This window comes from Lithobates pipiens, unplaced genomic scaffold (assembly GCF_037356315.1).
Source record: "Lithobates pipiens isolate NorthernLeopardFrog02 unplaced genomic scaffold, aLitPip1_a1.2 Scaffold_22, whole genome shotgun sequence".
Taxonomy (NCBI): Eukaryota; Metazoa; Chordata; class Amphibia; order Anura; family Ranidae; genus Lithobates; species Lithobates pipiens.
The window spans coordinates 154,361,334-154,387,485 of NW_027507784.1; the positions used below are offsets into that span (position 1 = coordinate 154,361,334).

The 26,152-nt window shown below is 47.4% G+C and overlaps 2 protein-coding genes across 2 annotated transcripts in view; one reads left to right on the top strand and one right to left on the bottom strand.

The window, feature by feature from the left end:
* CCNYL1 (cyclin Y like 1) overlaps positions 1-22,584 on the bottom strand; it is a 121,460-nt gene extending 98,876 nt beyond the window's left edge. Inside the window, exon 1 of the mRNA XM_077448493.1 lies at positions 22,158-22,584. Coding sequence (XP_077304619.1) covers positions 22,158-22,323 — 166 coding nt within the window. The 5' untranslated portion in view covers positions 22,324-22,584. The remainder of the gene's footprint in view (positions 1-22,157) is intronic.
* Positions 22,585-22,747: 163 nt separating this feature from the next.
* Positions 22,748-26,152, top strand: part of METTL21A (methyltransferase 21A, HSPA lysine) — a 39,801-nt gene continuing 36,396 nt past the window's right edge. Inside the window, exon 1 of the mRNA XM_077448494.1 lies at positions 22,748-22,875. The gene's annotated coding sequence lies outside the window, so the exon portion shown is untranslated. The remainder of the gene's footprint in view (positions 22,876-26,152) is intronic.

The following is a 26,152-nucleotide window of genomic DNA, read 5'->3' on the forward strand; positions in this document are numbered from 1 at the left end:
TTTGTGGCCTCTGCAATCAGGGTCAGAGACAAGCTAGGTGATTTGAGACAAAGTCAAACATGACAAGAATGACTACAAACCTGATCTGAGAGGGGTTCATGCCCAGCAACAGAGCCAGAGAGGACTAAAAGAAGGCGAGACTCCAGCATTAAAGTGGTTGTAAACCCTTACAAACCACTTTGACTTACAGGTAAGCCTAGATTTAGGCTTACCTACATGGTTTAGGAGATATTTAGTAAAGACAGTGACAGCAGCATGCAGGCGCACTATCGCCGTTAGCAGCATACCGCTGCTAATGGCGATATGCCATTAGTGGCAGCCCCCTGTGCGCATGAGCTGGAGTGACATCGCTGCTCCAGCGCTGTGAGTGGCCAGAGCAGCGATACCTGGAAGAAGATGGATGCTCCGGGCTACAGGGGACATCGGTGATATCGCTGGCTCCTGTGTCAGGTAAGTGACAGATAATGGGCTACTATGCAAATGCATAGTAGTCCATTATGCTTTACCTTTGCAGGGAGACAAAGAGGAAGTAAACCCATCAGGGTTTACTTCCTCTTTAATGGAGCAACATGATTTTACACTACATTCTATGGGGCTAAAATGTGCAAGTACAGCCGGGACAGAAAAGAGTTGAATTGATGAATGTAAACAAGTACATTGCAACTCACTACAAGAGGAGTGTGTGAAGTGGGGCCATTCTCAATGTAAAGGAAAGGTTGAGACCGGCATAAAATGTCAGCTGCCCGAAAAGCTGATTATGCTGACATTTGGTTTTCATCGAGTCTAGGTTCCCACGAGTGCTGCTGCAAAATCATGTAGACGCAGGTGAAATCACAGGGCCTAAGTAAATTGGGAGAAGGAAGCAGAGAACTGGACCAGGCAGCCTTAACCGGTTCCCAACCAGCGCACGCCGATGTACGTCGGCAGAATGGCACGGGCAGGCATATTGGCATACAGGTACGTCCAGTCTTTAGTGCCGCCCTGCCATCGTGCTGGTCAGGACCCCCGCAAGTCCGGGCGCAGGTCCCGCGGGCATACCCGTAATCGTCTCACGGGGCTGTTGAACGAGGAAATTGCATTGTAAACAGCATTTCCCAGTTCTGCCTTGCAACTAGTAACGCTGATCTCTGCTCCAGGTGATTGGAGCAGAGATCAGTGTTCACTAAATTAAAGCCCAGCCCCCAACTAACACACCCCTAGGAACACTTAACCCCTACACTGCCACCCACTGGTTAATCCCTTCACTGCCAGTGTCATTTACACAGGAATCAGTGCATTTATATAGCAGTGATTGCTGCATAAATGACAATGGTCCCAAAAATGTGTCAAAAATGTCCCATGTGTCCGCCATAATGTCGCAGTCCCAATTAAAAAAAATTAAAACAAAATCGCCGATCGCCATTACTAGTATAAAAAAAACATAAAACTATCCCTTATTTTTGTAAACGCTATAACTTTTGTGCAAACCAATCGCTTATTGCGATTCTATTTACCAAAAATACGTAGAAGAATACGTATCGGCCTAAAATGAGGGAATTTTTTTTTTATATATATTTTTGGGGGATATTTATTATAACAAAAAGTAAAAAATAATGAGTTATTTTAAAAAATTGTCGCTCTATTTTTGTTTATAGCGTAAAAAATAAAAACCGCAGGGGTGATTAAATACCACCAAAAGAAAGCTCTATTTGTGGGGAGAAAAAAAATTCAGTTAAAGCGATGCAGTGCCGAATCGCAAAAAGTGGTCTGGTCTTTGACTAGCAAAATGGTCCGGGGCTGAAGTGCTTAAAGGACTGAAACCTGGCCACTATTTCTGATTGCATTGTGGACATAAAATGCTTCATAAGAGCTGATGTTTGTCCCCTTGAGCTTGTGAATACATCTATAGCAAAAAGCATTTGAGTGATTACCTGGTAACTAATGCAAGTGGTAATCTTAGAGGAAAGTGGTTTAGCCCATGTTTCCGTGTCCGTCTGTAGATGATGAATCTACAAGAAACACACACACACACACACACACACACACACACACACTAAAGCTGTATACACAATAGACAACTTTTGTTCTTCAATTTCCTTTAGATTTACCTTCAACTATGTAGTGCAAGGGCCTGCCTGTTTGCATACAAATTGAAAGTGTTTAGGTTTAACCTCATATTATATGGTTTTGTTAAAATTGTATACTGTGTATCCAGCCTAAACAGATAAAACTATCCGGGCCCATATTCACCTGACTGTAGTAGAGCTACACGATTAATCGTTTAGAATCAAGATTGCGATCTTATTTTCCCCATTTTAGTTCACCGCTCAAACCGACAGCTGTAAAAAAAACAAAAATTACACACACACACACACACACACACACACAAAGAGCAGGCAATCTGTAAAGTTTCAAAACATTCCTCAGCACTGAGATAACTATAAACATTGTAACATTTTGTTCTTTATACGAAAAGGAATAAACTACCGTCTGTAAATGAGGGAAGTTTTACTTAAACCGGAGTTCCACCCAAAAATAGGGGGGGGGGGGGTATTTGCTCCCACTTCCGGCCATAGATAGCTACAGTATCTGCAGATATCTATGCCATATCCGGTGCCTCCTCCAGCTCCCCACCCCCCCCCCCCCCCCGCTGTCTTCTGGGAGACACACAGGTCCCAGAAGACAGCAGGGACCAGTGGGATTGCGCATGCACAGTAGGGAACCAGGCTGTGAAAGCGCAAGGCTTCAATTCCAGATTCCCTTACCGAAGATGGCAGCGCCTCCTACCGAGACAGATGGGCTTCGGGTGCCAACATCGCAGATGTCCTGGACAGGTAAGTGTCCATATTTTAAAAGTCAGCAGCTGCAGTATTTGTAGCTTCTGAAAAGAAAAATAAATAAATTGGCGGTACTCCACTTTAAAAGACCAAACCTTTTTCTGACAAGATTTCAAGTTAAAATCATTTTCTGCTAGACAATATTAGAACTCCCATACAAAACACACACACACTTTTTTTTAGCAGAGACCCTAGAGAATAAAATGGTGGTTGTTGCAATATTTTATGTCACACTGTATTTGTGCAGTGGTCATTCAAATACAATTTTTTTGCAAAAAGAAAATTTTAATGAAAGAAAATAAAAAAAAGGAATCATGATCTTTATTCTAAGCAAAAAGTAAAATAAAAAAAATTGTTATTCTCATTCTTCTCAGAATCATGCATCTCTTCTGTGTAGCGAAACAAATGTTTAATAGCCCCCAATAGAAAAGGAAAATCACTATTAACCACTTGCTTACTGGGCACTTAAACCCCCCTCAGTCCCAGACCAATTTTCAGCTTTCAGCGCTGATGCACTTTGAGTGACAATTACGCGGTCATACAACACTGTACCCAAATGAAATTTTTATCATTTTTTTCCCACAAATAGAGCTTTCTTTTGGTGGTATTTAGTTACAGCTCGGAGTTTTATTTTTTGCTAAACAAACAAAAAAAGATGCAAAAAAAAAAAAAAAAAAAAAATCATGTTTTAATAGTTTGTTATAAAATTTTGCAAACGGATCATTTTTCTCCTTCATTGAAGTGCGCTGATTAGGCGGCACTGATGGGCTGCATTGGTGGGCACTGATGGGCTGCACTGGTGGGCACTGATGGGCTGCACTGGTGGGCACTGATAGGCATAGTTAAGGCGGCACTAATAGGCACAGATAAGGCGGCACCGATGGGCACAGATAAGGCGGCACTGATGGGCAAAGATGGGCACAGATAAGATGGCACGGATGGGTGGCACAGATAAGTGGCACGGATGGGCACTGATAGGTACCACAGATAGATGGGACTGATGGGCACTGATAGGTGGCACTGCTGGGCACTGATGGGCGGCACTGATGGGCGGCACTGGGGTGCAGCACCTTTGAGGCAGATTTTGGGTGGCACTGTGGGTGGCACTGTGGGCACTGCTGGGTGGCACTGTGGGCACTGCTGGGTGGCACTGACAGGGGGGCACTTACTTTATTTCAGGATGGCACTGCGGGTGGCAGGTGGGCACTGGCAGGGGGCAGGTGTCCGCTTAAATTGCTGGCCGTGATCGGGACTGATGTCCCGAACACGGCCGCCGGCGATCGGCTTTTTTTTTTTCTCCTCGCGCTGTCAGCGCGAGGAGGAATACTAGCCGATTACCGGCTCCGTTTTATCACATGATCAGCTGTCATTGGCTGACAGCTGATCACGTGATAAGGGGTCGGGATCGACCCCTTACACGGATCGGTGATCAGGCGAGTCTCACGGACTCGCCGATCACAGAGCGCGCCGCGCGCGCCCCTCAGGGGGCGCGCAGGCCGCTCGTATCCGGGACGACGTCAATAGACGTAGTCCCGGAAATGTGGGTCCGCGCTGTTGCCGTCATTTTGCAATAGCGCGGATCCCAAGTGGTTAAAAAGGCTTGATTTAAACTATTTTTAAAGAGCAACTGTCATCTGTCCCGCAGCGGCTCCTCTGACCTGCTGCTAACTCACCGACAGTCCCATTCACTTTAATGGGGCAGCTGGTGATGCAGCAGTGACAAGGTGAGGGTCGTGATGGCAGTAGGTGAGTGGATGCCCGCTAACAGGCGCTGCCATGATGTATCTAAAATGACATGTGCTCTTTAAAAAAAAATAAGGACTTATTCTTACTGGTAGTTAGAATGAAGGTTTCCCCATTTAGAATAAGGTGTTAGATTAGTAAAACATCGATATCAGAACCGATTCAATCATACAGTTTGTAGTGTACATAGATTTGCAAAACGATGGGATAAGGGAATATTCCTAAAATGTTTTATCTCATGGTTACTGTGAAATTGTGTGAATGCTTAAACGCACTACATTTTATCTCAGCTTGCAGAGCTTAGATTTGTTAAATGAGTTTACCAAAAACCTAAATATTGCAGAATATACAGCCTCATGCTACATAACTATTCTCCATTTCATGCTGAATAAACTAAATTAATGGATCTTAAATAGAAATCCATCTTTAGATAGATTTTTTTTTTTACTCCAAAAGCATTTTATTAAATGTAAATGCATGATTGGAAACTTAAAACGTGGATGAATGGCCGAATTCCAAGGGAGACGCCAGAAAGTGACACAGGGGCTAAACACTGTCAAGGCTGTTTTCCCCCAGTAGGGGCAAAGGATCTGGTGAGTGCAATATAATTTATTTACACCAAAGCGCACCGGGGATTTTCTTTGGATATCTGCACAAGACACCACCTGGAAATTAATTTTCTATGAACTGTTTGGCATATCCTAAAGGACTTGTTGGCACTTTATATTTATAGGACAATAGGATTGGATCTGATTTTATTTTTCAGCATATTTGATCACGTTTTTTGTTTGACACTGATGATATGAGTAGATTATTGCACGTATACCATTAACCTTGGAACACAATTAGAGGCTGTATATGATGATACACATTGTAAATGTAAAAGGTATAGCGCCATATCTACCCGATTTCTTTTTTACATGTTTACCAGACACACTCATTTTAGGGAGGGGCATACCAAGTAGAGGCAGCTCTTACCTCAAAAATCACCTTTAAAATTACCTTATATATCACTGTTTAATTGGTTTACCTTGCATCTTTTGATCCACCAAGGATATTTCATACCCGATATATGTCACTCTCTGTGCATGAACCAGGGAAGAGACTTTTCCTTGTTGACTAGCCAGCTTAGCGACTGGAGAAACTCCTCAACAGTCCCGAGATCCTGTTCTAGTTTATAACAGGAATCCGCCACTACCGAGAGGCAGTCCTGGTAAGGTATGATCAGAATTGATTTTAGTCTTAACGAGGCCAATGCTTCCCCTTCGTAGAGATTCATGGGGCCGATGACAACCCAAAACTGAAAAGGACGGATCTCTGATTGCATCTCTATTACTAATCTCAAAAATGTTTGGCAAGCTGGATGACTAGGGATATGCAAGCGGGTATCCTTTCAATCCAGCGTCGCCATAAAGCAGTTTGGGCAAAGTAGATTTCTCATCAGAAAAATTGACTCCATGCGAAAGTGCTTGTATATTTGATTGAATGGTAGAGACTGAAGGTTCAAAATTAGGCGATACTGCTGAGGGATTATCAGAGATATGGGCGTAAAAGCCCTTGTCCTGATCTAACCAGGGAACCGAGATACGGACATCTTCTAATGATCGCTTGTACCTAGAGCCCAACGGATTCTCTATTCTTAGGCTCTACCTCTGATCCTGACTCTTCTTGGGAAGAATGGGGAGATCTGGGGGTTCATTTACTAAAGGCAAAGTCACTCTGCACTACAAGCACACTTAGAAGTGCAGCCACTGTAGATCTGAGGGGGGCATGCAAGGGAAAAAACAAACAAAATAAAAACAGGATTTTTGTTTGTACATGATGATAAATTAGCAGAGCTTCTCCCTCATTTCAGATCAACTCCTCAGATCTACAGCGACTGCACTCCCAAGTGCTGCACTTGTAGTGCAAAGTGGATTTCCGTAAATCAACCCCCTAGTCTCCTCTGTATCATCACTTTCCACACCCTGCTGCGGAGTGCTAGAAAAAAAAAAAAACTGCAGCTTCATCAGAAGAACTCCAAGAGGCGACCTGCATTTTGTCAATCAAGGATCCAAAAATGTAGAGGGTAGCTCATCCCTTACAGAAGTAAGACTCTGACAAGATACTACTGGGTCATCCTTAACCTATCTAGGCATGTGCAGACTGCTTTGCTCCATGAGGAGTGAGGAGCTCAATTTAGTCCCGCAGAATGCACATTTCCTCTTGGGGGGGGGGGGTGTTGCGCCTGAGCCATGTCCTGAGCATTGGCCTGGAATCAGAAAACAAAAAAATAAATAAAAAAGAAGAAGGACCAGCAGGTTGAAAATCAGGCCACCCCAGTGCAGGAGAGGGGAAAGAGTGCCCCCTCACCAAGCTCCACTAATCCTATGGTATCAGAGAAAAAACCCCCACAGGATAGGCAAGAGGGAGAAATCCCCAGGCTTACCTGCGAGGTGCTGGTGCCAGAGCCTGTGTCCATAGCCGGTGCAGGAGCTGCAGAGCGATCCATCTTGCTCTCCAAGTGCTGCACAGCCTCTGCTGGGTCTCGCTTTACTCCCCACCTGCTCAGTATGCCCCTGTTCATTACTTAATGGAGACTGGAACCAGCGTCTGACGTCCACTGATGATGCCTCGTCACTTCCTCTGGGCCAGCGTGGAACGCAGGAGCTCCACCCCTTCCTCCCAAGCATCGGCGATTCAGGCCCACTACCCACACAGCCAGCCATGCTGCCGGCGGGAATGCTTCAACCCTGGCTCGAGAGTTTGCATATCGGAGCACCCCTGCTCCCCAGACGTCCCAGCTGTCATAGCCTTCCCAAGGCACAGAAAAAAGGGGGGTCTAGGAGCCACCTCCAACACTCCAGGCTGAGGTATCGCTTCTGGACAGGAGAAGGTCATGATAACTGAGTTCCATGAGACCCAGGTTCCAGGAACATGTTAACCCCATGTCCAGAGGAAACCCCAATACCCAGTTTAGTTAGAGATCTAGCGCTTGAATTATTGCTCTCACACGAACTTTTGTGGCTATATCCCATGTGTGGTTTGAATACCACTCACATATGAGTGAGCATCTTACGTATGCGTTTGGAGCACGGAGGGATGGGGCACTTTAAAAATGTATTTAAAAAAAAAAAAAAAAAAGTGTAAAAATTAAACACTTTTATCCCTATTAGGCTTCGTGTACACATTTTACAACCTCCCCTGAATGAGGTAACTTGACAGATAGTAACCAACTTGTAAAAAACATCCGTTTTCGTACGTTTACATGCCGTGTCCCCACAACAGTTAGAAAGCACATCCCTAGCCACTTCCCAACCGCCGCACGTCGACAGAATGGCACGGGCAGGCATAAGGGCTTACATGTACGTCCTTGCCTGCCAGCCGGTCGGGGGCCCGATCGGGCCCCCGCCCGGTGCCTGCGGCGGTCGGTATTCGTTCGGGAGCGATCCCGGACGAGGGGACGGCCATTCATTCATGGCCACCCCCTCGTGATCGCTCCCGACGAATAAAAATGTCCCGTGACATCATTTCCTCTCCTGTAATGTAAACACAGGAGAGGAAGTGATGTATTCTCTCCTCCGTGTCGGTATTTTTCGTTCCGGCACCGAGGAGAGAGGTTCGGTGAGTTGCACCAACACACCTCACATACAGTAGAACATGCCAGGCACACTCACACCCCCCCCTTTACCCCCCGATCACCCCCCAATTACCCCTGCCCCCCCAGTCACAGTGACACCAATTGCTTTTTTTTTTGCATTGGTGTCATTTGTGACTGTAATAACTGTTAGGGCAGTTAGCGGTAGCCCCCTTTAGTTCTAAGGTACCCCCCTAACCCCCCCAATAAAGGTTTAACCCCGTGATCACCCCCCGTCGCCAGTGTCACTAAGGCTGGGTTCACATTGCAGCGGTTTATGAGAACGAATGTGATTCGCACCGCACTGCAGTGCAAATCACATCCGATCTCTGTGCGATTCGAGTTCAGCCATACAGATAGTATGGCTGAATTTGTGTCGCACCCGCCGCAAATTCGCACGGGACCCTTTTTTTGGCCCGCAGCAGAATCGGATCGCATGGGTGTTCACACCATGCGATCCGAGTTTGCAGATCGCACTGCGATATGCGAACTGATCTGGGGGTGTCATTAACATTTCACTGACACTCCCAGCAGTTCGCATAGGGCAGTGTGAACTGCCGCCGGGAGGCATGCGATGCGGGAACCCGCCGCGGATTCATGGCGTTCCCGCATCGCTCCAGTGTGAACGCAGCCCAATAAGCGATAGTTTTTCTGATCGCTGTATTAGTGTCACAGGTGACGCTAGTTAGGCAGGTAGGTATTTAGGTTCGCCGCAGCTTTTTATAGCGCCAGGGACCCCCATATACTACCGCATAAAGCCCCCTGATTGCCCCCTAGTTAACCCTTTCACCAGTGATCACCATATAACTGTTACAGGTGACGCTGGTTGGTTAGTTATTTTTTTTATAGTTTCAGGGCACCCGCCATTTATTACCTAGTCTCACTAGTGTACCCCTAAATTTAGGGGTATCTACTTTCCAAAATGGGGTCATTTGTGGGGGTTTTGTGCCATCTTGGCATTTTATGGCCTTCAAAACTGTAATAGGTAGTGAGAAGTGAAATCAAAAATTTACGCCCTTAGAAAGCCTGAAGGCGGTGCTTGGTTTTCGGGGCCCCGTACGCGGCTAGGCTCCCAAAAAGTCCCACATATGTGGTATCCCCGTACTCAGGAGAAGCAGCAGAATTTATTTTGGGGTGTCATTTCACATATGCCCATAGCATGTGTGAGCAATATATCATTTAGTGACAACTGTGTAAAAAAAAAAAAAAAAAAAAAAAAAAAAAAGGTTTTTTGGTCATTATTCAATCACTTGAGGCAAAAAAATAAAATATTCAATGGGCTCAACATGCCTCTTATCAATTTCCTTAGGGGGTCTACTTTCCAAAATGGGGTCATTTGGGGGGGTTTTGTACTGCCCTGCCATTTTAGCACCTCAAGAAATGAGATAGGCAGTCGTAAACTAAAAGCTGCGTAAATTCCAGAAAACGTACCTTAGTTTGTAGATGTGACAACTTTTGCGCAAACCAATAAATATACAATTATTGACTTTTTTTTTACCAAAGACATGTGGCTGAATACATTTTGGCCTAAATGTATGACTAAAATTGAGTTTATTGGATTTTTCTAATAACAAAAAGTAGAAAATATCATTTTTCTTCAAAATTTGCGGTCTTTTTACGTTTATATCGCAAAAAATAAAAATCGCAGAGGCAATCAAATACCATCAAAAGATAGCTCTATTTGTGGGAAGAAAAGGACGCAAATTTTGTTTGGGTACAACATTGCATGACCGCGCAATTACCAGTTAAAGCAGCGCAGTGACAAATTGTAAAAAGACCTCTGGTCATTTACCAGCAAAATGGTCCGGTCTGAAGGTGGCTAGGGAACACAACCCTATGATCACCCCTAGTGTTACCCCTTCCCTGCCAGTGCCATTTATACAGAGGTCAGTGCATTTTTAGAGCATCCATCACTGTATTGGTGTTACTGCTCACCAAAAAGTCACCTCATATATTATATGCTGGCCATACAAAATAAACAAAAAATAAATAAAAAATGTAAGAACGTTCGTTCGATTTTCTAATCATTAGTGGGGTCAAAAATCGACATTTTTGACCACAGCTATGGGAAAATTTGAAGGAGCAGAATAGAAAACTTCTTGGTCAAGGGAATTTTCAGACTAAGTATATAGTTTTTGTTCAGAAATTACATTCATTTTAAACACTGGCTCAGTTCAGACCTATGCAGTTTGCGTTTGAGCCGTTTCTGCAGTGCTTTTTGCATGCAACCATCCATCTTTCCCTCAACTCTGACCAGTTTGCCAGCTCTGGTGCAACTAATTACCTTCAAAAGTCATAAATTAGTGAAATGATGTCCACCTGTGTGCAATCTAAGTGTCACATGATCTGTCATTACATATACACATCTTTTTGAGAGTCCCCAGAGGCTGTAACACTTAAGCAAGAGACCAAACACTGCCATGAAGACCATGGACCTCCACAAACAAGTAAAGGGACAATGTTGTTGATAAGAACAAGCCAGGGTTAGGTCATAAAAAAATAAAAAAATATCCAAATCTTTGATGATCCCTAGGAGCACCATCAAATCTATCATAACCAAATGGAAAGAGCATGGCACAACAGAAAACCTGCCAGGAGACGGCCGCACACCAAAACTCACAGACCGGGCAAGAAGGGCATTAATCAGAGAGGTACCACAGAGACCAAAGGTAACCCTGGAGGAGCTGCAGAGTTCCACAGCAGAGACTGGAGTATCTGTACATAGGATGACAATAAGCCGTACGCTCCATAGAGATGGGTTTTATGGCAGAGTGGCCAAAAGAAAGTCATTACTTTCTGCAAAAAACGTCATGTGGGAGACTCCCAAAATGTACGGTGGAAGGTGATCTGGTCTGATGAGACTAAAATTTAAATTTTTGGCCAAAGAAAACACAATGTCTGGCCCAAACCCAACAAAGATTACCCAAAGAACACCATCCCCCACAGTGAAACATGGTGGTGGCAGCATTATACTGTGGGGATGTATTTCAGCATTCGGGACTGGGAAACTGGTCAGAGTTAAGGGAAAGACGGATGGTGTTAAACACGGATATTCTTGAGCAAAACCTGTACCACTGTGTGCGATTTGAGGCTAGGATGGAGCAGGACAATGACCCCAAACACACTGCTAACACTTGAGTGGTTTAAAGGGAAACATGTAAATGTGTTGGCATGGCCTAGTCAAAGCCAAGACCATAATCCAATAGAAAACCTGTGGTCAGGCTTAAAGATTGCTGTTCACAAGTGCAAACCATCCAACTTGAAGGAGCTGGAGTGGTTTTGCAAGGAGGAATGGGCAAAAATCCCAGTGGTAAGATGTGGCAAGCTCATAGTGACAGCCACAAAAGGTGGCTATACAAAGTATTGACTTTATGGGGGTGAATAGTTATGCACATTGACTTTCTGTTACCTTGTCCTATTTGTTGTTTGCTTCACAAAAAAACAAAAAACAAAAAAACCCATCTTCAAAGTTGTGGGTATGTTCTGTAAATTAAATGATGCAAATCCTCAAACAAGCCATGTTAATTCCAGGTTGTGAGGCAGCAAAACATGAAAAATACCAAGGGGGGTGAATACAAGGCACTGTATATGTCCCCATGTGGGACTAAGGTCATGTGGGCTGTATAAATATTAACAAAACCATGCTCAGTGGATGTGGCAACAGTGGGTCTACATAATCTCAGGCTGCAGCGGGACACAGTAAAAAGCAGGATCAACCAGGTTTTTGCAGAAAACCAAAAACGAATATCCATAGGGACTGAACAAGAATGAACAGAACGCAATACAGCATGTACTAAAGTTAATAATGAGGTGGGTCTAAAATTAACCTTTGCAATACTACTATACACAAAAAAAAAAAAAAAAAAAAACACGCACACACAAAACTCCCTAGTATGAATTCCTTCATGGGAGCAATTGCTTGAAAAGCATCTATAGCCAAAACTTAATATTCTGATTTTCAAATACAATAGGAAAGTGCTAGAACCAGTGTGAAATCTTTATTGCTGCCCAAGTCCCTGATGCGCTCCATTTGTCCTGGTGACAAAAAATGAGGGTCCAACATTTTGCACTGAAACAAGCACACAGGGGAACTCTTAGAAATGGGAACACTTGCACAGGTAACAAATGTCTTAGCCTGTTTTGGCTTTAGATAAAGTTTGAGAACGAACACACTCCTTCACTTTAGTTCTGTGAGAAAAACTTTAAGAGAACAGATGTTACAATGGAGCACTTTTATTGCAGATAACTATTCTAGCACATCTTTAGATATCAAACTTTAGTTTAAAAACAAAAAATAATTTACATTTCACATTCTAGAAAGAAAAAAAAAAAAAAAAAAGAGACACACACACACTGCGATGACGTCACTCCCGTGCATGCGCACGGGAGCCGCCAAGCGCGGCATATCGACGTTGATGGGTGCCGCGCTCAGTGCGCCGCTCTCTACGGCGCATGCGCCATAGACAGCGGTGCCTGTCTTTTGGCAAATATCTCCTAAACTGTGTAGGTTTAGGAGATATTTCTTGGACCTACAGGTAAGACTTTATCTAGGCTTACCTGTAGGTCAAAGTGTGTTATAAGGGTTTACAACCAACCACTTTAAAGTGGATATAAACCCAATGTCATCATTTCTAGACTACTGCCATGGGGGTTATCTAAAAGGATAGATATGCCACCTGCGTGTATCCTTACCTGTCAAATGTCTCCCCTCTGTCTGCTATGAGACCCGAAAAACTGCAGATTCTGTGCGTGGGTCTGGAGATCGGTGGGTGGAGTCGTGATGTCAGACTCCCCGCCCACCTCTACACTCCCCTTGTCAATATGCATATTCTCCTGTGTATTTCTTACACTGAACTTCTGCTATGATCTCTAACATCCAGTGAAAAGACAAGAAAGTAACCACATGACTTCAGCAGGCCCAATCATGCCGAGGTGGGGAACATCCAATTCTGGCAGAGCAGCAGAAGAAAGGAGTGGGAGGGAATTAAAAAATAATGCAAGTCTCTTAGGCTAGTGCACGAGATATGTAAATGACCTGTCATTTACAGCAAGGGGAGGATTTTACAAAGTTTTCCTCTGTCAAGATTTAGCTGACTGAACAATAAAAGGATTGCTCAGAGATGGATTAACTCTTTGTGGCAAGACTGGGCTCAAATGATAGGAAATCTTATACTCTACATTATGACAAAAAGTGGCTCTTTACTGCATCCGAGCATTACAAGCCAAAAAACAGTGTGCTTAGCTGGGAAAACTCATCCTCTCCCGAAGACTCCTGGGACATAGGCAATAAAACCAGAAAAAAAAAAAAAAAAAAGTTTAACACTAGTAAATATGATATACTTTCCTATCTATTTACAAATGCTAGCAGCATGAGGATTACAAATAAACAATGTTAATTGGGAGAGTGAAGTTCCACTTTAAGGAGGGTATTAAAAGGCGTCTTTATCCCCAAAATAATGTTATGCTATACTTACCTGTTCTGTGCACAGAGTATGGCACAGAGCAGCCACCAAAACCCTTTTTGGGGTCTCCTGCAGACACTCTCAGCTCCTCCTCAAGCCACTTGCTATGGGGCTACTCATGCAGGCTTGTTCCCAAGCTGGGCTGGGGGGAACCATAGAAAAAAAAAAAAAAAAAAAAACCCACACTGTAGCCCGTCCCCAGTTCCCTCAAAAAAAATGTGACTGACAGCAGTGGGAGTCAATGGATCCTGCAACTGTCTGTGCCTGAGAGACAGGGAATGCAGATAAGCACAATGCTGGACTGAAAACAAAAAAATAAGCCAAAATCTTGAATTTTTCAAAAAGATTTTCAATTTTCTCTGCCCGTTTACACCCCTCCATGTTTGTCTATAGCGTGCATGAACACATAGGCTTCAGGCGTTTAGTTGCAGGGGAGTTTACAGGGAGAAGAAAAAACACATCACTTGTGCATTCACAAGTGGAGCTTTAGAGCATAACAAAATGCTCAAAAGTGAAAAACGCTAATTAGCACACATTAATGCGTATTTCCACATTAATGCATTCTAATAGCCAGAACTCTGCCCAATAGAATGCAATAATGTCAGATGTGGGAACACACAAACATGTGTTGCAGTGCATGCAGAGTCTCAGGTTTTTAATTGCACTTTTGATGCTGTTAACTCCTGTAGAGGACAAAACTTTTTGAGCTTCAGAGTGTGCATGAGGTCTAAAGGACTGCAAGTACAGAGCAAAACAGGGGCTACCCAAAGCCAATTACATGGGTTGCTATTAGAGCATCAGAGAACATTGGCTTTTGAAGTGTCGTACAGATGACTAGCCATAAAAGAGCAAACATGGTCTGGTCCAACAGTAACTACACATACATCCCTATGTGAAATGCACAGTATGGTGTGCCACACAGCACAAAAAAAACATAAGGCAGCGTAGGCTGCCCTCAAAATGTCCAGGTCCCAGGGTCACCAGATTGCAACAGACTACCCTTCAAGGTGAATATGCACCTGCAGTCTAGAAATATCCTCCTCCATAGCAAACACTGTTGGCAGAATGCAATTAGCAGGTACAGACTAGAGCGGCATGATTCTGGGCAAAATGAGAATTGCTTACAATAAAAAGATCACGAATCTCAATTCTCGCGGCATAAAATCTTTAACATATGAAAAAAAAAATTTAAAAAATCTGGCTAACTTTACTAGTGTCTTTTTTCCAAAAAAAAAAAATGCATTTGAACTAATGCTGCGCAAATACAGCAAGACGTAAAATATTGCAACCACTATATAAATTTTTTTTTTTTATTTTTTTTTTTAAATAAAAGATTTTAACTTGAAACAGACAAACGTCAGAAAAAGGTTTAGGGCCTTCCCACATGTGTGGAGCATTCAAATCCACCTGTCAGTTTTTTCAGCAGACCTGAACGGTCGCTCCATCTATCTCTATGGAGCAACAGATGTCAGCGGTGACATCTGATCCGCAAAACCCAGACGGATGGAAACGGAAACCCTATTTTCCATCAGTCTGGCAGATCCAATGAAAAAACGGACAAGCGGTCCCTAATCATCCAATCCCCCCATAGATGAGAGCAGTGATCTGACAGATCCATCCCTGCACAGCGTGGAGAGAAGGACTTGTAATCTGCTGGCTCAGCGAGGATCGACAGAGCGAGCCCTGATGAGCAAGCAGATGGCTGAATACAGATCCGCACATGTGAAAGGGGCCTTAGTGTTTAAGTGGTTAAACTTCCCTCATTTACACACCAAAGTGTATTCCTTTGATCTAAAGGACAAAGCATTACAATGGTTATACTTAAGAGTCCATTCACACAGTGGCAAGACGACTTCCAAGGAGACTTCGGGAGGCACAGCACGACTTGAGGCAACTTATAAGGCAACTTGAAGTTGCCTCCAGGACAGGGGACTTTGCCAGTGGCCAATCACATAATAATCAGCTCTGTGAGAGGGAGGGGTTACTTCCTGGAAAGTTGCTTCAGTTAAGACAGGGGATCCAACTTGGAGGCAACTCCCATTGAAATCAAAGGGTACAAGTTGCCTAGAAGTCGGATTGAAGTAGTACAGGAACCTTTTCTGAAGTCGGAGCGTGTACATTAAGACGGCTCTCATTCACTTACATTGATTTTATCATGTTGCACGACTTGGGGCAATTTGGGACGACTTCAAGTCGGATCCAAAGTTGCCCCTGTGTGAATGGACTCTAAAGTTCCACTGCTAAAGAATGTTGCGTTTCTTGGCAGACTGCCCTTTTTCCTCCTTTCTTTTGACGTCTGTCCGCTTCAGCAGAGCAGAGAGAATTATTTGCATAGAAAGAATCGGGAAATACTTTGTCAAGATCGCAACGGGAAAAAAATAAAAAAATTGTGATAACGATTCTTAGTGATTAATCGTGCAGCTCTAGCACAGACTAATGCTTTGCACATGTAATGAGAAAGTCGGACGAATGATCACCCTTTTTTGTATGCTAGTCTCGGAATACAACTTTGGAAGTGATGTAATAAATTCAAATTCCAATGTTTTTAGGACGAATACTGTACTGATCAACAAAAAAAAATAATCCAGACGTTCTGGTACCGTGCGAGAAGAATGTCTGTCCCTTCCGATAATTTTGAATGGACTATCATGATCGGCTCTAGAAAGCCATGTACCAATGTTCAGATTATCGTACGATCACTCCAAAGGTTGTGTTTCGTCTTATTTTCTGATTGAAAGCATAAAGGACTAGGGCTGAAACAATTAAATCAATAATGAAAAAGACCCCTCTTTGGTGTTCGGGGGAGGAGATAGTGGGTGGGTATGGTTTATAGTGCCTGTCATTGGTGTTCCTGGGGTGTGGAGAATAGTGCCCCATCATTGGCGTTCCAGGGGGGGGGGGATAGTGCCCCATCATTGTTATGAACTCTACATTAGACTTGATGTCAAAGGACCTGTGAATGCTGGGGCACAGGGGGAGAAGAGGCTGCGGGAGTGGAGGGGGCACAAATCAGGTAAGCAGATGTGCTTCTTGCTGCCTCTAAACAAACATATGCAGCGTGAGGGCAGCCACACTACAAGTGAAGGCATTTTCTTTCCCTGGCTTACAGCATTAAATGCAAGATTTATGGTGACCATACATGTAGCACCTCATGACTGATCTTGGTACATGAGACTCCTAGAGAAAAACTTTCATTGTATCCTTTTACAAAATCATTACGCTACTGCTGATTGATGCTATCCACAGGCCACAAAGCTGAGAGGATTTTAATATTCCCTGGAGTTCAGTTTTGAATAGTAGTCCAGTCTCCAGATTTATGGTAACCCACAAAAAGCAATTCCTGACTGAACTTGTAATGACTGATTATCAATTTATTTAAATACCAAACGATTCAACATCCACACACACACAGTATTAATGGCAGTTCACACCACATGTAGCCCCGTGCACTTTTCTCCTGCATCAAAAATGCTTGGAAAGTAGGTTATATGGTCCCCTACAGTGCAGGAAAAACATGCTACATTTTTCCTGCATTGGAATGTGGTAAAAAGCAACAGAATGCATTGTAAAGCATCAAAAATGCACTGGAGCTTAGAACAGTGAAAAAAAAAAAAAAAAAAAAAATAAAAAAAAAAAACGCATCTGGAACACATCTGCAAACGTATGAAAAACACAATAATGCGCATCCGGAATGGCTCTGGAGTGTGTTTAGGTGGTGTGAACCAGGCCTTAATCCATGTTTTGCAAATGACTGAAAAATCCTGATCGATATTCTGATTTTAACCACTTTCAGACCGGACTATTTTGCTGGCTTAACACCAAACCACTTTTTGCGATTCGGCACTGCGCCGCTTTAACTGACAATTGCTCGGTCATGTGACGTGGCTGCCAAACAAAATTTACGTCCTTTTTTTCCCCACAAATAGAGCTCTCTTTTGGTGGTATTTGATCACCTCTGCGGTTTTTATTTTTTGGCGATATAAAAAAAAAACTGACAATTTTGGGGGGAAAAAAAACGCATTATTTTTTACTTTTTGCTACAATATCCCCCAAAAATATATAAAAACACATTTTTTTCCCTCAGTTTAGGCCGATACGTATTCTTCTACATATCTAAAAAAAATTAAAATAAATCACAATAAAGTAGTTGGTTGGTCTGCACAAAATTTATAGAGTTTACAAAATAGGGGATAGTTTTACATTTTTTATTTTATTTTTTTACTAGTAATGGTGGCGATCAGCGATTTTTATTCTGACTGCGACATTTATGGTGGACATTTGACACATTTTTGGGACCATTGTCATTTATATAGCAATCAGTGCTATACAAATGCACTGATTCCTGTGTCTAAAGCACTGCAGAGAGGGAGACCCCAGGTTTGGGACCCATATATACATTTCTATAGGATGATATACACATGACATTTTGGATATCTTAGTACAACTAATTAAATAGGAGCCTAACTGAAAGCTTTGATCCGCTACCTTCATTTGATATTGAACATTGGTTGACACCAACCTTGGAACCCATTGCGTTTTGTGACTTCATTGCTCCCTGTTCTTTGGCTCCTAAGCCCCCTATTGCGCAGTTGCTTCACTTTTTCTTTTTGGAATCATTTGCATGTAGAAAACAAATTGTGACCACACTCAATCCTATACAAAGGTGTTTAACCAGAAACGCGTCAGGTACCAGGGATTACTATATACCGGAGAGTATATTGTTCATGTAAATTGCATTTGTTTTTTTCTGTAGGCAAGTTATCTTTTATCATCGATTTGTACTACCTATGTGTTGCCTTTAAAGTCCCATTGAAGGCAGATTTCTCTAGCAGATCATGGACTCAGCCTTTGCTGGGACATTCAATGGCAATCCTGTACAGATCTTTTAGCAGTAAAAGCTCTTTGCTCACACCCACTACTACACCACCACCCAGCAGTCCAGAGCCAGGCAGAAAAACTGGGGCATGCGGTGTGGGGTGTGTGCAGGGTGTACAGATTGGGGGGGGTGCTGTGAAGGGTGTACAGATTGGGGGGGGGGTGCTGTGAAGGGTGTACAGATTGGGGGGGGGGGGGTGCTGTGAAGGGTGTACAGATGGGGGGGGGGGGTGCTGTGAAGGGTGTACAGATGGGGGGGGGGTGCTGTGCAGGGTGTACAGATGGGGGGGGTGCTGTGCAGGGTGTACAGATGGGGGGGGTGCTGTGCAGGGTGTACAGATGGGGGGGTGCTGTGCAGGGTGTACAGATGGGGGGGGTGCTGTGCAGGGTGTACAGATGGGGGGGGTGCTGTGCAGGGTGTACAGATGGGGGGGGTGCTGTGCAGGGTGTACAGATGGGGGGGGTGCTGTGCAGGGTGTACAGATGGGGGGGGGGTGCTGTGCAGGGTGTACAGATGGGGGGGGGGGTGCTGTGCAGGGTGTACAGATGGGGGGGGGGGTGCTGTGCAGGGTGTACAGATGGGGGGGGGGTGCTGTGCAGGGTGTACAGATGGGGGGGGGGGGTGCTGTGCAGGGTGTACAGATGGGGGGGGGGGGGTGCTGTGCAGGGTGTACAGATGGGGGGGGGGTGCTGTGCAGGGTGTACAGATGGGGGGGGGTGCTGTGCAGGGTGTACAGATGGGGGGGGTGCTGTGCAGGGTGTACAGATGGGGGGGGTGCTGTGCAGGGTGTACAGATGGGGGGGGGGGGGTGCTGTGCAGGGTGTACAGATGGGGGGGGGGGGTGCTGTGCAGGGTGTACAGATGGGGGGGGTGCTGTGCAGGGTGTACAGATGGGGGGGGGGGGTGCTGTGCAGGGTGTACAGATGGGGGGGGGGGGTGCTGTGCAGGGTGTACAGATGGGGGGGGGGGGTGCTGTGCAGGGTGTACAGATGGGGGGGGGGGTGCTGTGCAGGGTGTACAGATGGGGGGGGTGCTGTGCAGGGTGTACAGATGGGGGGGGTGCTGTGCAGGGTGTACAGATGGGGGGGGGGGTGCTGTGCAGGGTGTACAGATGGGGGGGGGGTGCTGTGCAGGGTGTACAGATGGGGGGGGGGGTGCTGTGCAGGGTGTACAGATGGGGGGGGTGCTGTGCAGGGTGTACAGATGGGGGGGGTGCTGTGCAGGGTGTACAGATGGGGGGGGTGCTGTGCAGGGTGTACAAATGGGGGGGGGGGGTGCTGTGCAGGGTGTACAGATGGGGGGGGTGCTGTGCAGGGTGTACAGATGGGGGGGGGTGCTGTGCAGGGTGTACAGATGGGGGGGGGTGCTGTGCAGGGTGTACAGATGGGGGGGTGCTGTGCAGGGTGTACAGATGGGGGGGTGCTGTGCAGGGTGTACAGATGGGGGGGTGCTGTGCAGGGTGTACAGATGGGGGGGGGTGCTGTGCAGGGTGTACAGATGGGGGGGGTGCTGTGCAGGGTGTACGGGGGGGGGGGGTGCTGTGCAGGGTGTACAGATGGGGGGGGGGGGTGCTGTGCAGGGTGTACAGATGGGGGGGGGGTGCTGTGCAGGGTGTACAGATGGGGGGGGGGGGTGCTGTGCAGGGTGTACAGATGGGGGGGGGGGGGGGGTGCTGTGCAGGGTGTACAGATGGGGGGGGGGGGTGCTGTGCAGGGTGTACAGATGGGGGGGGTGCTGTGCAGGGTGTACAGATGGGGGGGGTGCTGTGCAGGGTGTACAGATGGGGGGGGGGGTGCTGTGCAGGGTGTACAGATGGGGGGGGGGGGTGCTGTGCAGGGTGTACAGATGGGGGGGGGGGGTGCTGTGCAGGGTGTACAGATGGGGGGGGGTGCTGTGCAGGGTGTACAGATGGGGGGGTGCTGTGCAGGGTGTACAGATGGGGGGTGCTGTGCAGGGTGTACAAATGGGGGGGGGGGTGCTGTGCAGGGTGTACAGATGGGGGGGGGTGCTGTGCAGGGTGTACAGATGGGGGGGGGTGCTGTGCAGGGTGTACAGATGGGGGGGTGCTGTGCAGGGTGTACAGATGGGGGGGTGCTGTGCAGGGTGTACAGATGGGGGGGGTGCTGTGCAGGGTGTACAGATGGGGGGGGTGCTGTGCAGGGTGTACAGATGGGGGGGGTGCTGTGCAGGGTGTACAGATGGGGGGGGGTGCTGTGCAGGGTGTACGGGGGGGGGGGGGGTGCTGTGCAGGGTGTACAGATGGGGGGGGGGGGTGCTGTGCAGGGTGTACAGATGGGGGGGGGGGGTGCTGTGCAGGGTGTACAGATGGGGGGGGGGGTGCTGTGCAGGGTGTACAGATGGGGGGGTGCTGTGCAGGGTGTACAGATGGGGGGGGTGCTGTGCAGGGTGTACAGATGGGGGGGTGCTGTGCAGGGTGTACAGATGGGGGGGTGCTGTGCAGGGTGTACAGATGGGGGGGGTGCTGTGCAGGGTGTACAGATGGGGGGGGTGCTGTGCAGGGTGTACAGATGGGGGGGTGCTGTGCAGGGTGTACAGATGGGGGGGGTGCTGTGCAGGGTGTACGGGGGGGGGGGTGCTGTGCAGGGTGTACAGATGGGGGGGGGGTGCTGTGCAGGGTGTACAGATGGGGGGGGGGGGGTGCTGTGCAGGGTGTACAGATGGGGGGGGGGGTGCTGTGCAGGGTGTACAGATGGGGGGGGTGCTGTGCAGGGTGTACAGATGGGGGGGGGGGTGCTGTGCAGGGTGTACAGATGGGGGGGGGTGCTGTGCAGGGTGTACAGATGGGGGGGGTGCTGTGCAGGGTGTACAGATGGGGGGGGTGCTGTGCAGGGTGTACAGATGGGGGGGGTGCTGTGCAGGGTGTACAGATGGGGGGGGTGCTGTGCAGGGTGTACAGATGGGGGGGGTGCTGTGCAGGGTGTACAGATGGGGGGGGTGCTGTGCAGGGTGTACAGATGGGGGGGGTGCTGTGCAGGGTGTACAGATGGGGGGGGGTGCTGTGCAGGGTGTACAGATGGGGGGGGGGTGCTGTGCAGGGTGTACAGATGGGGGGGGGGTGCTGTGCAGGGTGTACAGATGGGGGGGGGTGCTGTGCAGGGTGTACAGATGGGGGGGGGTGCTGTGCAGGGTGTACAGATGGGGGGGGGTGCTGTGCAGGGTGTACAGATGGGGGGGGGTGCTGTGCAGGGTGTACAGATGGGGGGGGGGGGTGCTGTGCAGGGTGTACAGATTAGGGGGGGGTGCTGTGCAGGGTGTACAGATTAGGGGAGGTGCTGTGCAGGGTGTACAGATTAGGGGGGGGGGTGCTGTGCAGGGTGTACAGATTAGGGGGGGGGTGCTGTGCAGGGTGTACAGATGGGGGTGTGTGCTGTGCAGGGTGTACAGATTGGGGGGGGGTGTACAGATATGGGGGGAAGGTTGCGGGGTGTACAGATGGGGGGGGGGGGTGCTGTGCAGGGTGTACAGATTAGGGGGGGGGTGTGCTGTGCAGGGTGTACAGATTGGGGGGGGGTGTGCTGTGCAGGGTGTACAGATGGGGGGGGGTGTGCTGTGCAGGGTGTACAGATGGGGGGGGTAAGGTTGCGGGGTGTACAGATGAGGGGGTGCAATAGAAAGGTTCTTACCATCCGGGAACTCGCGGTCGCTGATGTGCTGCAGATGAGGCCCGGGCTCAGCCTCCCCGAGCTCCACTTCCACCTGGTACGGATCGGCCCGCTCTGTCACTCCACGAGCACGGCCGGGCTTAGGACTGGCGTCCGGAGACACACAACAGGTTACGGTATTCCCCATGGTAGCGGAGGATGGGTACTCCGAGCGGCCCCACTCTCCTCCTTCCCCGCGGACACCTCCCCTTATAGCACAGGGCCGGTCACAGCAGAGTCATGGGGGGGCCTGCTCTGAGGACAGGAAAGGAAGGGTGTCTGTGGCGCTACGACGGCCGGGCTGGACGCTGCATCCTCCTAACCTCACCAGCCGGTCCCACGGGAGTCGAGGGCGGGAGCGAATCCGTGACGTGAAGCACACTCCTCCACATACGTCACCCCTTCCGTCCTCTCACCGGGGCATGGCACTCGGGTCACGTTCAGCCAATGAACTCCGTGCTGGGCGGACACTACATTGTGGAATCGGCTGTGCATAGGGGGAGCCCGCTCGATAGGCGAAGGGAAAGCATCACATCCAATGACAGACAGAGAGCGAGGCGTGAAAGTCTATTGGAACCAATCAAGTGCAAAACTAGCTTGCAAAGCGCTTCCTGGGCGTGTACGAACCACAGTGAGGTTTGAAACGCAGCATGTGTTAGTTTATTCAATCTGATTGCTTATAATCACAACTGAAAAACTAGTAAGTATCAGAACCGGGGCACTTGTACAAGGGAAGTCATCGCTACTTGTTCGGGGTTGTGGGGAGGGGGATATTTACAAGTGTATGAGTGGTTTCTTTAATCAGGAGGAATGAGTTATGATCACATTTAAAGTCAATCAAAAACCTGATTTCGTTTGGGATAGATCAGGGAAGGGTTAGAACACCTGTCAGGTTTTTATTGCTCCTTGTGTCCTTGATCTATAGTCACAGCCTACTCTTCTATTGTAGAACATCTGCTTTTTAAAAAGGAGCTCCCTCCCCATCAACAAAAATAAAAGTCAGCAGCTACAAATACCCCAGCTGTTGACTTTTACTATCAGGGCACTTGCCTGTCCAGGGATACCGTGGTGTCCTCACCCGAGCCAATTATTGATCGGTTCTCAGGTGCTGGCCCTTCACGGACGGTTTCTTACTGCATATGCGTGAATCATGCGGCGCTTTCTCAATGGGCCGGCTGCGGTGAGTGCCGCACTTCCGGCTAAGTTCACTGCAGAAAACTTAGCAGGAAGTGGGAGTGGTTACCTGTCAAAACCAGGTAACCCCCCCCCCCACAAGGTGCCAGAAGGCAGACAAGCGGAGGTCCCACTTTTTTTTTAAGCAGAGACCCTAGAGACTATATTGGTGGGTTTTGCAATTATTTATGTCACACGGTATTTTCAGCGTTTTTCACAATACACTTTTTTGAATTTCAATGAAAAAAAAAAAATACGTTGCTCAATTTTTGTTAAAATATAAAGTATGATGTTACGCAGAGTAAATAGCTACCAACGATGTCACACTTTAAAATTATGCACACCAGTGCAACAGCAATAAATGTTGTAAATGTAACTATCCATAGGCAATGCTTTAAAAGCCGTTACAGGTTACCACTTTAGGTTTAGGCTGGGTTCACACTGGTACGACATGACGGTCGTATCGACCGTGAATCCGACTTTGCCCTGCGACTTGAAGTCTGACTTCAATGTACGGGAGCTGACTTTGATCCCGACAATACCAGGCACTGTGTGTCTGGTATGACTCTTTAGGGGAAACTCCATGCCAAATGAAAACAAAAACAGCATGGGATGCCCCCTCCAAGACCATACCAGGCTCTTCAGTCTGGTATGGATTTTAAGGGGGAACCCCCAAAATCCATACCAGACCCTTATCCAGGCACGCTGCCCGGCAGGTCAGGAAAGTGGGTGGGAACGGGCGAGCACCCCCCCCCCCCTGAACCATACCAGGTTGCATGCCCTCAACATGGGAGGTGGGTGCTTTGTGCCCCAGATCCCAGCCCCCCACCCTATGTGAATGAGTATGGGGTAGTAATTTATTAAGGCAGCTTTTCCCCCTCTCTGGCTCTTCTTTCTCCTCCGCTGAGGTCTTCTCCCCTCTTCGTCCCATGTTGAGAGCGTGCGGCCTGGTATGGTTCTGGAGAGGAGGGGCACTCGTTTGTCCCCACCCCTTTTCCTCACCTGCAGGGCTGCGTGCTCAGATAAGAGTCTGGTATGGATTTTGGGGATGGACACCATGCCGTTTTTTGGCATGGGGGTTCCCCCTTAAAATCCATACCAGACTGAAGGGCCTGGTATGGTCTTGAAGAGGGAACCCCATGCTGTTTCTTTTTAAAATTTGGCGCAGAGTTCCCCTTCAAGATCCTCAAAGCACAAGTTGCATGCCAAAGTTGGATCAGTTAAGACGATGATCCTATTTTGAGCCAACATCAACGATATTCAATGGGCTGAAGTAGGATCAAAGTCAAACCAAAGTAGTGCAGGAACCTTTTTCAAAGACAGACCAGTTAAGACGCCTCTCATAGGGAACCATTAATTTATACACGTCATGCGACATGCTCCCAGAGCGTTTGTCATACCTTTGTGAACCCGTCCTTACACAGGAGATCTGGTGCTAGAATTACTGCCCATGATCTGGTGTTCACTGTAATACCTAACATGTGGGACAATTGCTGTTTGTGTGCATGCGGGACCAGCGCATGTGTTCACCTTTGGACATGGGCACTTTAATTTAAAATTTTTCATCATTTTTCTCAAGTCTTCCAGGGCAACATCTGAGAGATAGAGTACCTCCCACCTGCAAACAGGAAACACATCTGTACACCTTTATAAAAAGTTCACTCCCACCTGCATACCTCAGTTCTAGTGTTTCCTCTGGACTAACAGGAGCTGCAAGCAGTTATTTTCTTCTCAGCTCTGTGCTAGTTGCAAGTGCCTCCCCGTCGGACTGCCTCTACAAACCTCAAGGGTGGTTAGGCAGTTTCAGGTCAGGGGCGATTGGAGTTCCTTTAGGGGGTCACTCTGTCCTTTTTGCCTGAGGTTTGCCCCCCCCCCTCGTCTGCAAGCATCAGTCCAATAGCGCTCTGAGTGTCTCTCCCTCATTGCTGCAGGGCCAAGAGGCAGAGGGATGTCTGCTCTCTTTTTACCCCAGGCTCTGGCTCCTGGCTGCTGTGTTTGGCCTGGAGCACAGGGTGAACCAAGATGGGTGTGTCTTCCTCCTGGGCTGCGGTGACATCATAATTTCCGGATAATCCTCTGACTGGCGCCATCTTGGTGGAAGTATGAGCGGATGTGTGGTACGCCACACTTCCACTTGCATCACTTCTGGGTGCATCCTGATTGGTTGCAGTGGGTGACATCACTTCTGGTTTCGCCAAGGTGCTACACCTCTCCTTCAGCCATCCAGATTCCTAGAGTGATTCAATAGATCAAGGAGGGAAAATGCTGCCTTCATCCTGATCGCCCCACACTGGCCACAAAGGGCTTGTTTTAGCCACCTCAAAAATATGAGTTTACCAGACATAAAACAGGGTCCATTCAGCCACCCGAACATTAAGTTGTTAAAACTTTCCACCTGGTTGTGGAGAGAGTAAAGGTAGCAAAATATTATTCCTTCCCTTCTGTCCAATAGGGACAGTAGGAAAGGGGAAACCTACACCAAAATGGATGTCAGGAAGATCCTCGTAGCCTAACTAGAGAAAACCAAGGAGTGGCAGAGATCAATGACCATGTGCGGTTCACATTCGGGGCCTAATAAATCAGGCTTCAAAAAGCACAATAGCAAGATGGATCAAGCTGGCCATAACCTTGGCCTATCAAGTGCAAAACCTTGCTCCTCCAAGTGGGATCAAAGCTCATTCTACCAGGGCCTGGGCTTCCCTGTTTGCAGAAAGAGCAGGGGCACCACTGGAGCAGATCTGCAGGGCAGCGACAGGGTCGAGCCTTAAAACCTTTTGTAAGGTACTACCGCATTGACCACCTGT